This window comes from Onychostoma macrolepis, chromosome 17, assembly GCF_012432095.1.
Source record: "Onychostoma macrolepis isolate SWU-2019 chromosome 17, ASM1243209v1, whole genome shotgun sequence".
Taxonomy (NCBI): Eukaryota; Metazoa; Chordata; class Actinopteri; order Cypriniformes; family Cyprinidae; genus Onychostoma; species Onychostoma macrolepis.
Genome location: NC_081171.1, coordinates 23,747,273 through 23,759,083, shown reverse-complemented (window position 1 = coordinate 23,759,083; position 11,811 = coordinate 23,747,273). Strand labels below are relative to the sequence as shown.

Below are 11,811 nucleotides of genomic sequence, written 5' to 3'. Positions count from 1 at the left end.
GGAGGCTGAGGCTCAGAATGACAATGTCTGAGGTTCTAGCCACTGAGCTCAGTGTGGTTCAACACACTTTCTGTATGCCGTTTTCACCCGTTGCATTTTTCTTCTGAGCAGAAAATCAGAAATGATTATTTTGAATCAATGATTCCAATGAGGAATTTAAAGGAAAAAGGAAGGAATCCAGAAAACCATTCTGTTCTGTGTGTGCACGCATGTGGTCTGTATATTACCAGACATCCAGACTTGTCAGGCTGTTAGTACTATTATCAGTTTCAGATCTCCACAAATCCACAGATTTATGCTAGCAGTCAGAGAAATTAAAATCACATGCTTTTTGGTGCTCTTAACCCAATCCCTTTAGACTTCATTTTTAAAACATCTAAATCTGTTATTACTGGCACAAAACCCTTTTAATTTAATCTTTGACAAGATTATCAGATTCATTGATGATGTCACAAACTTAAATAAATAGTGTAAAAAGCACAGAGTGAGCTTAGACTGGATGAGCAGGACAGAATAGATAACCCGCAGCTCCATTGATTAGCCTTGATGGCCTGATTATCGTCATCATTATTATTTATCAAAGTAAGTGATTTAAGGGTAGATGTTAACGATCTAAAATAGCCTTTAACTGAAAGGTAAATCTGGGAAAGGCTTTGTTTCTTAAATGCATGGCTAATACAGCAAATAATGCACTTTATTGGCTAATTGACAAGCTTTTATGCACATGCAATGCATAATAATAATATTTAACAATGCCCGTAGTTATTATTAGTGCTGTTTGATGTGGTAAAGCAAATAGTTATTCGGGGTGCTAAACTGTCGTGCGTTGTGTGTCCAATGACGCACGGGTTTTGCGTGACAGACAGGAAGTTTGGAAGGCTCGAGAGACCAGTAAACTACTGTGACTGTATCTTGCTATCCCAAGCGCCAAGGCAACCTGTGCGCATAAGAAGCCTCTGGCTCGTGAATGGTTAAAGAGAGCCCATTGTTTAGCCTAACATCGACCAACGCGGGGTGCGGATTAGAACGGCGTCTGCCCGTCCCATATGTTACTTCAGGGCTGCGTTGCCCGTAATTAAAAAAGAAAGATGCGCTCTGCAGGAACGGAGGCCCTTGGTTTTGCTCGTGAACGTCGAGGCGTCTGATCTTTCAGTGACTTGTGCACTATTAAAACAACACCAAATTCGAAGTTACAACCCCTGGGAGCATCCTACTGTGTGGCAGAGCATGCCTGTACACATATGAAACAGACTGTAACAGCATTGTTAAAAGTCAGTAGCATGTGCTCAGGAGTTGTGGGCTTCCTTCACGCCCTGTTTATCGGTAAATAAACAGAGAGTCGCTCCAAACATCACGGACGAAACTGGTTTATAACCATACTGTAGCCAGGCTGTAAACAACTTTGGCTCATAATAGGCTATTTATTCGGACTTCTTTCAAAGACCGAATAAATATTTCAGCACAGAAATTTTAAATAGTCCAGGCTATATAGTCCACACGAGTTTCCAAAGCACTCAGTATAATTGTCACGCTTGGCTCTACGGCACGTTTCCCAAAGATATCGTTATTTAAGTACCAAAACGTGTGTAAATTAACGAAAGCCTCCTTTACGTGAACACTGACGAATCTTTCTCATTATTTTTACAGTTTATCGTTTATCATAGAAAACATAAGTGTCATTTAATAAATAATAGGCTGTAGTTGTTATGGTTGCAAAGCCAATGTACACTGTCGAAGAATAAAAAGATACAACGTTAGGTAAAAATCGCATTTAAAACGACCCACACTCCGCGCGGCACGTGATACGCGTAATTTTACATAAGAGAAAACAGCCTAGCCTAGGCCTATTTTTAAGCATAAGTTAATTGCAATGAATAGAAGACATATTCTCAATAACGATTTTGCAAGAAAACATGCGACCATGTTTATTTATTTATTTGTCTCAATAAATGAAATCAACAATGGCAATCTCTTCCTCCTCATTGCTCCCTTTATCCTTCACTGGCAAGTTTAAACGATCTAGCTATGAATATGATATATATATATATATATGGAGAGAGAGAGAGAGAGCTTATATATAAATTATAGCGTATATATATTCACTTACACCGCTGATGTCCGTCGTTGTAAAGCTGTTCTGCGTGCATCTGTTAAGTTTGAAAGGAGCACAACTGTAGGCTAAATCATAGCTGCAAAGCCCCTTAAAATGATCACGGGAAATCCCATTAAATGTATTTATCTTTCATCACTTTCATTAATCTCTATGAAGTTGAGCATCAATATTTCCGAAACCCTGGTTTACCAAAGCCATAATCATTTCTTTAATTAAATTCAGAAATGTTCAATAACTTCCAGCTTCCCGACAAACTGACGTGCATTTCCACGTTTGGCAGCATTTTCACGCTATTTTCTTGTTTGGAGACAAACTCTTGAACATAGCAAGAGTCTCTGCCTTAAATCATCACCTGGTGAAATGCAACGCTAAGAAAACCCCAAAATATAAATTGCCGATTTATTAGGCTAATATTGAAAACTATGTTCATATTTCACTTTCTATAGGCTACGATACATTAATATCGATAATACTTAGTCCAAATAATATAATCCACGCTTTCCCCCCCTCAGCATTATTTTAATTTATGCACATCTCTAGAGGCTAAAAGATGCCATGCTCTTAAAGGCTGTATTGTACAGTTGAAAGCCGTGTGCCACACTGAAATATGACAGCATACGTGATGACGTAGGCTATTTATAGAGCATCAGCTAAGATGGCGAGTTATTAACAGTGATATATCAGGAATCGACAAAGAGCAATGCCTGTTATAGAAGTTATTTCTGTAGTGTCCCGACTTGTGATTGACCCCCTGAGTGTTGGGGTGGGTGGCAATGGAGTTAAGTTTCGCGTAACTGTAGCTCAAAATTCAATTAACTGTCGTTGCAACTGGCACGTCTGTCCTCCACAATGGCAGTAACTGTCGTAATTGACCTACTTAGCTCAAGTATTTTCTCACTTCAGGCTTACAGACATGACGGTTGGATGAAAATGGCGATTAGAATTAGGATGTGTTTTATTACGATAAACGAAGGGATACACACACATGATTTATGTGAGTTCAAGCATTTTAGAACAAAAATATATATTGCTGTAGCGATGTAGCCTAAATAATAGTGAATTTATTTTTATTTAGATTTCGCCCATTTTTCTTATTTTTTTATGTAGTTAATAAATGAAGTCATTCAAAACATTATTAGCAAGCAACTTAAGTGATTACTTTATCAATAGACCTAAAATATATTTCTCTGGTTGCACTCTTTTTCCCAAGCTGTTTTTGCATTTACGTTTTTGCAATGAACATTTTACGTGATTAATATTGTGCTTTTATTTTTTTTATCTCGTTGAAATATTATTTTGTATATTATTTAATATTCACTTAATTTTATTTGTGCTCTGTGTGTCGGTGTGTCAGTTTACTTGACCAATAACATCTTAATCTTCTAACTTCAAGGAGGTTTTATTTGAGACAATAGGCCTAGCTCTAGAGACAGAAGATGATTCAGATATATTCTAAGCTGTTTTGAGAACATCCTGTGTTCTTGGACCGGCTTGGACGGTGCATCTTATAGGCCTACATTTCAAACAACACTAGCAAGCGACAAGCAAAATAGGCTACTGGATTCTAGGTCCGGTCAAGGTCATTTTAGAAGTCAAAATCATCAGTTGTTTTATTTATTTATTTGAAAAAAAAAAAAAAAAAAAAACACCTGGACAGCGTAGTCGTTGTAGCCTACTCCTTGGTGGTCCAGAGAGAAAAATAACGAAGAACATTAATGTAAGTAAACAATTTCTCTTAACTGAGGTTTCAGAGTTAGTATGAAAATGGAGCTGCTTCAAATACATTTTCTACAAAAATAGATTATAGCCTAGTTCAAGTAATATTTGAATAATGATTGAATTAATAAATAAATAACATTCTTTTAAAATCCTTTCAAAATTTGTAAAAAATAAATAAATAAAATTTTCCTAACGAGGAGTTTACAAGGTCGGTCAGATATTCAGTCATTCAGACTAATTTCAGGCTACATTATTTCATGTAGCCATTTTTATGCGGAGTGTTTTAAATAGTGTTACTGCACTTGAAGTTGGTTGTATTTGTTTTCTTCGTTTTATCGCTGTTTAGTGCTTATTTTATTTGTCTAACTTGTCACAGCTTTATACAGTGTTTTGAATAACGCCTCACATTTGTCCGTTTTTTACGCTCATCTCGCTGTTTGACAGTGTAAAAAATATAAAATAAAATAAAAATAAATGAAACATTATAATAAATAATTGAGCAAATTTCTAACATACAGTATAATTATAGTAAGCTTCATTTCATTCCAAATTCATTTGGAAACGGTTTAGGTTTCTTACAAATGTTCTGATCATTTCGCACCATTCTTTAAATGGTCTATAGTGAGGATGTGAATGAAAAGATTATTTGGCAATGTCAAGGACGATAATTGAATGTTCCACTGCTCGCAATTATGATGGAAGAATTCAAAGATTTGATTCTGACTCCTTGCCTCCAAGTGAAATAGTGTAATTATGAGATGTCACTCAAGTCGGGCCCTTACAATAGAATTATTCCAGGACCCGACGGTAAAGTCCTCAGTTCGCTCTCTACCCCTCCTTCACCGAGGGGACTCTTTGTGAAAGTTTTCCATTCAGTCACAGAGGACTCCGGGGTGTTAGCTTTGTCCTCAACTGTATAAATCAAATTTGGAATTAAAGTATTGCATTTGTACTTTATTGTTTGCTTCTTTAATTTAATAGATTTTTGTTTATTTATTGTATGTTGATTTTTAATGTCCCCCCCCCCCTGAATTCGTGTCATGAGAATTCAGTATTATTTTAATGTCTGTAGAATTGTCATGGCATGCAAATAATATATATATATATATATATATATATATATATATATATATATACACACATACATATACACACACACACACACACGCACTTTTCTATTGTGAAATACCATCCGTTGTGGCAATACAGACCAAAATGGTGCTGTTCTGCATTCAGAAAAGGCTGTTTTAAAGAAGGCTTTGAGTTGCGTTTGAATTGCCCTCTGCCCTAAAGAAACCCCGCCAGTGAAATATTGGGATTAACTGGTCTTTGAGGCGCGGATTAGCGCGACTTTCCCAAGCCGCACATTCCTGGTGCCATGTCTCTTAAAACGAAAGGGCCGGAAACCCGGCGGGGAAAATGAGAAATAATTAAAATTTGCTCACGCCTTGCAATTCCAAAGATACATTTACTTTAAGTGTCCTGATGTTTAATGGCCAAATTACAAGACGCATACAAGCCAGTGCTTTTCATGTTTAACCTTTAATTTAAGTTTCTGAGCGGGCCTGTACCTTATCAAAGCCTATCCCTTTATAAACCACTTGTTGACGCACATTTTATTGAAAAATGATTGGAATACAATATTGAGTTGAAGTGGGCAATTTCTTGTAAATCAGTCAACCAAGAGCACGCTTTTAATATTTAATGTGGGTATACACTTATAAACTTTTCTTTTTTTTTTTTAATTGGGATGAAGTTAATAGGCCTAAATAAAAATAATTCACACTTAGAGCGCTTTTAAATAACCCGTCCACCTGATAACTAAACAGATAAAATAGTTTTACGTACACGCCATTTACCATCTGTTTCTTGATACATCATCATTAGCACAAGAAAATCGATTAAAATTTGGTGGTTCGGTTAGCCGTCTTTTTTCTTTCTTCTCATAAATCCTCATAAATTCTTCTCAAAAAGGCCTCTCCGACCTTTGTATTAGCCTTTGCATTTCAAGCTATTGTAGCTAACCTATTAAAACACAAGCACACACATACAATTCATAATAAATTTTAATAACTCGTCCAGACGTAATAACTTTAAATATGGTGTCAGATTTGAAATTGTTTATTAATATTTCTGTGGCGGGACCACATTACCACTCCAGACAAGTTTAAGATCCACGTGGGTGGTATATCAGTTATGACCAATGGAGATCAATGAACGGGGACAGACAGTTCCTTTCTTACACATTCTCTCGAGTCCCTGTATTTTCGAGATTGTTTGTCTCTTGAAATTAATCCAATAGTAATCATGTGACTAGTATTATTTACCGTCGTGTTTCCTTAAAGAAAAAAAAATCTATTAAAATCACAGCCGAGTCTTCGCAGATGCGACGGAGCTCACAAATTGCATACAGTTACAACAGATCACAGTTTCGAAGGCTAGCACAGATAAAAAAAAAAACACAAATGTACCATTTATATAAGACACACATTGATTGTCTTTTAAAAACTACATATTGATTCCTTATAAACACCTTTTCTTAAATAAAGTAGTGCATCCAGGTCGCCATGGGGGCGTTCAGCGCACGCACACACACGCTCGCACGCACACGTACACACGCACTCGCACTCGCACACATCCTCTCTATCATCCTCCTGATGGAAGTGTCTCTCGTCTTGCCAACATTGAAATAGGTCGGCGTGCTGTAAGAGGCTTAGAGAAAGCCTGCCCATTCCAAGCACTTAACCAAAAGATTGGCTCCTTTTGCCGTGTAGTTTTTTCTCCCCTTTTCTTGTGTAAGGATTTGTTCCGTGGCTTTGACCTAACTTATTACAAATTCACTTTGATTCCCTGTACCTTAAACAACAGGTTGTGGTCAAATGGCCTATGTTTATACGCATTCGCGACCCTTCAAATACTACTTTGCAGGCCACGAGGGGTGCATGTAGCTCAAATAGATATTTCATGTCAAAGACGAACTTCAAAAGCGCTGTCGGGCACAATGCAACCCATCCATCTCGGAGAGTTCGCGTGTCACGGAACACTTCTGTTTTTGGAAGGATGGCAGGTCTACAAGGTTTATTTTATGGTCTTTTTTAGTGTGTTGATTGAACAGAATGGCAGACGTTTCGTTAGTTTCACAACACCTGGAATTTCCAGGAGGAAGTCTGATCTTTGTAATCCAAGCAGTCAGCATTGAAGTTCAGTTTCCACGAGGACGCTTGGTCCTTATAATCCAAGCAATCCGCGGTGGAGTTGAAGCCGAGCCCCGAGGCACCATAACCTTGCGTGGGGAGGGACGCGGGAGACTGGTTCAGGTGACTGGTGACAGCGTTGCTGCTCATGGGGCTCAAAGTGGATCCTGGCCCGGTCAGCTGATGGTGCATGGGCGTCAAGTAAGAGCCGCAGTCCATGCCCCCAAAGTAGGATGTGGAGCCAGCGTAGCCCTGGCTGTATCCAGACGCTTGAGTATAGGTCATGGGGTAGGATCGCTGCATGCAGGAGGAGGAGGTAGAGAGTGGGTCTGACAGCGGGGAGATTGAGGCCGGGCTCCAAATGGACACCGGCGCGGTTGTGGTGGAGATGGCCGGGACTGAAGTGCTGGAGGGCGGGGTGAACTGGCCACTCGCCCCGCTCTCAGAACTGGCCTCCCGCGCTGGAGAGCTCTTCTTTTTGGCAGGTCGCACCTTGTTCTGGCCTCCGTTTTGTTGTTGTTGCTGCTGCTGGCGACACTTTGCCCTTCGGTTTTTGAACCAAACCTGACGTGATTAAAAATAAAAAAATAAAAATAAAACAGGGTTTATTAATATTTACGGTGTGAACCAACTTAAGTTATGGGGTAGCGCTGTATAATTATCTTTGTTCTGTCTTTGCGCAAAATGAGAAACAACAAACATTATTATAGATATTTTACTATTATAGTGCGCCTCTCGGTTCACAAAGATGTCTACGGATTTTAGATGGTTTAATTTTTTAATTAAGACACTCTTGCATGACTTGAATGATACGTACCTGTACACGGGACTCCGGTAAGTTGATTTTCAAGGCCACCTCCTCTCGCATGAAAATATCCGGGTAGCGCGTTTTCGCGAATAAAGCCTCCAGCACATCTAGTTGCGCTCTAGTAAATGTTGTCCTTTCCCGCCTCTGCTTTCGAGGAGTCGCTGTTTTAAATAAAAAAAAATGCATCACAAGTTTGTACATTCGAAAAGCTTTCATGCATAATTTATTTAAAAAGCGGGTTATAAACATTAATGTATGATACCAAAATATTACTAGGCCTATAAAATATCAATATATCTAAAACGTTTAAGACGTAATTTGTTTTATTATTTAGTAAAACATTTTAAACTTTTCCTCGTTTGATAAGTCATCATTGGTGCAATAAAAACAACATAGGCCTACTAAATATGTCAGAATAACATATACATTTTTATTTTAATTCACCAAATGTTTTTAAATTCTTAGGACTTACAAGGCATAGGTATAAATTGTATTGTGTGAGATTGCGGATTTCAAAAAGGTTGTGAACTTCTTCAAAATTCATAACTGCCTCATAACTCTGCAATTTAATTAGGCATCAGCTACACATAACCGCGGAATAATAACCTGCATCTCAAGAAACCTCGAGATGAGGTGTAATTATGAGACTAGAAAGCATATAAATGAAATAGCCAGGCCTACTATTTACATTTCAGCACGTACGGGCAAAAGTGTAACTACATATTCTTGAATCCATAAATGACATCTCAATATTGTTGTGTGCATACACTCCAAGCATCTTTTACATAAAATGCTTAATAATTCGGAAGCCTGTCTCTCACCTGGGTATCCAACGGAAGGGTGCAGAAGGTCCATACCGGAGGTAGTTAAACTTAGCCCGTTGACCGTGTAAGGTGGTTGCTTGAGATACGACATCATGCTAAAGATGGTTGTGGGGGGTTCAAGTTGGAGAAAATTTGGAAGGCTGAACACCGGCCCCTTTAGTCTCCTTTTCTTAGCCTTATTTCTGCTTCTAGCTTGTTAACGTCTTCAGCGGTGGAGGTGAAACCAAAAACCCTGTTTTCAAAAAACGACAAAGATAAACAGAGACGTTTACTTAAGTGCGACGACTGAGGTTGTTGTTTCAACGTCTGTCATTAGATAGAAACAGGGTTCCTCTAGCTGCGATGACTTATAGGCGAATAAACCACGTCCACACCGCAACGTGCTCTTAAAGCCGCTCCAGACCTCCAGCTGTCCTCATGAGATGAACGAAGCTCATCTTGACAAACGCCCCGTCCCTCCCCTTCCTCCCCTCTCCCCACCAACCCCAAAAAGTAACATCTATTAATTGCAACAAGTCTTCACAAAGACAAAACTCAGTCGTTCAAATGTGCACACAAGCCCGAAACACAATTTGCATAGGAACCCGGCTAATTGTCTCAGGCATAAGAGCATTGATTGGGAGCTATTGGTGGAAACAAAGGCCACTGTTAGCCTGATAACTAATGCTGATAACAAAAGCTCCATTGGCGAGGGACAAAAGTAACAATGACAAAAGTAACCACCTTCTTTCCCCACTCATATCAGTCAAAAGAGTAGGCTATAAACTTAAAATTACGTGCTTTAGTATTTTTCAGAAATTACATCTGTTAATTCTGACTATGTTGAAAAGGAGTACAACAATATATCAACTTTAATCTTTTTGATGTTCCATTAATTTCTTTTGTCGCTAGATAGATTGTTGACGCAGTTATGAGTTCATTTTATTAGTTTAGATATTAATTTATTAGAATTTAAAAAAATAAATTGACTCAAACGAACAGATTAGGCTATCAACCAATCAATTTTTTGGGGGGCCCAAATGAAACAAAAAAAGTTTCTTATAATAAGCTATTGTGTCATCCAGCAAAACTCCAAATTAACCGAAGTTCAGCATCATCCAAATCACAATCCTGTTTGAATACATGATGAAATTATTAAACAAAAACTTCAGCCTTATTATGCAAAAAGTTTTTTTTTTTTTAATCCAACGGTTTCGCCCCTCAATCTGTCACTTAAAACAGTCATCGTCTACCAGTTGCGCAGCCGCTCAATAGTAATTACCTCATCCAAGAATTAATTATGATAAATGTTGTTGTTGATAAATTAACGAGATAATCCGTGTGGCACGCGCTCCCCTAATTACTGGACGCTACCTCTTCAGCTGAACGTTTGGCCTCATTGATTCTGTGCATGACTACAATAAAAATCACACGCGTGCGCGCTCGCACACATACACTCACAGACACTTCAATGCAACGGTGTCTCTGACATGATACAGAACAAACTATTGAAATAATAATAAAAAAAAGTACTGGGACTATAATCATCAGATGTTGACTTGTTCAAGAAAGAGGAAAATATATCAAGCGGTATCCAACGACGCAATATAAAATGCATGTTATGTACTCCTTGTTTATTTGTATTCATATTCTCATCAGAAACAAGAGCAGTGTGCCGAATTATGTCGCTCGTTGTTCGTTCTTTTTTTTTTTTTTATCGGTTTGCACCCAAACGGTTTAAATGAGCTAGAAAACCAATCAGATAGTGATTTAAATTAAATAAAAATAAAAAATAAAAAATGTGAAACAGTGTACTACCACAAGTCAAGATGTGTACAAGTAGCTAAATATCGATAAATATTTGTTATTTTTAAGAAGCACGTTAAGCATATAGGTTAATTGTTTGGCTTTCTCAAAACACAAGCAAGCATCAAACGAAAAGAACGTTTGAGATATAAAAAGGTAAACAGACTGCACAGAAAGACTAATTTAGCCTACATTTCACAATAACGATAGGCTATAATGATTAATAGTAAAAATAACAACAACATTGTTCGCAAAATCTTAATACAGAAAAATATATTGCACACGACTACTAAGGCGGGCTACTTACTGAATAACTGGTTTCAATTCGAAGTCCGTTAAAGTTTTATGTCCAATAGCGAATATACGTCTAAATGGTTACAAAAATAGCCTATTGAAGACATCAAGATAAAATCCTTTTCATCAAACCGTGAAGCAAATGAGTTATGATGAAGCTTCTACAGCTAAACGCGAAGAATGGATAAAATGGTTTAGAGAGATTAAAGCACATACGGTTATGATTCGCTGCTCTTCTGGGTTGAAGTTGCTGGAGTCTGATTTGTACAGCACGCTGGCCAATGAAGAGCTCAGGACTGGAGTCTGTTTCTCTCGCAGGGCCCTTTGCAGGGAAACAAATGTCGACAGCTACTTTTTGATGCAAACTCTCCAGCCAATGAGAGCGAGGCCCTAGCGGAGCACATTCTCATCTCTGAGAATCAAAGGAATGTCATTTTATGTTGTAACATTAACTCATAGTGTTATGAATAAAGTGGAAAGAAATGCATTTTTAGTTTTAGTTTTTACACTCCTATCTTAAAAAAACAAAACAATTCTCTTATATATTTGCATGATTGATCTGTTTGAAATTACTTTTTTTTGTTCTGCGGTGGCCCTTAGTGAGCGTGCGCTAGGTTGTATTCTTACCACTTAAAAAGTTGCAAAGGAAACAATAGTATAATTTACATCATCTCGAGCATGATTATTAATAACGAGTGAAAACAGCAGACTCAGTGAGTTTTATCAATCTTATAATATAGGCTAACAGCGAGGTTAAAGCGGAGAAAACAAATGTTGAATACGGACGCTTGAATCCACGCAGACCTCTTGCATTTCTGTTGCGTAGCTGGAGGGATTTACGGGGACTTAATTCCTTAAAACTGTCCTCTCGTCCACATGACGCTCAAACTGCAAGTGCTCAAGCTGATATAACCAAATGTATCAAGAGATGAGTGCATCGCATTGCCATGGGGCTAGATTAGGGCCTTTTATAAGACATGTAGAATACACGTGAAACCAGTGTGGAGTAGCGCAACGAGGAGGTGAATTAGGTAGCTTTAAAAATGTTAAAAACAACATGTTGCCAATATCCAC

At 38.0% G+C, this 11,811-nt stretch overlaps 1 protein-coding gene across 5 annotated transcripts in view; it reads right to left on the bottom strand.

The window, feature by feature from the left end:
- Positions 1–5,192: 5,192 nt before the first annotated feature.
- Positions 5,193–11,811, bottom strand: part of otx2b (orthodenticle homeobox 2b) — a 71,648-nt gene continuing 65,029 nt past the window's right edge. For 3 of the 5 annotated variants that reach the window (XM_058750331.1, XM_058750330.1, XM_058750332.1), the window contains 3 exons: positions 8,656–8,890; positions 7,844–7,995; positions 5,193–7,590 (listed from right to left, as the gene is read on the bottom strand). In XM_058750331.1, the coding sequence (XP_058606314.1) occupies positions 6,970–7,590; positions 7,844–7,995; positions 8,656–8,752 (870 nt within the window). In that variant the 5' untranslated portion in view covers positions 8,753–8,890 and the 3' untranslated portion in view covers positions 5,193–6,969. The other 2 variants (XM_058750334.1, XM_058750333.1) reach the window with 2 other exon arrangements.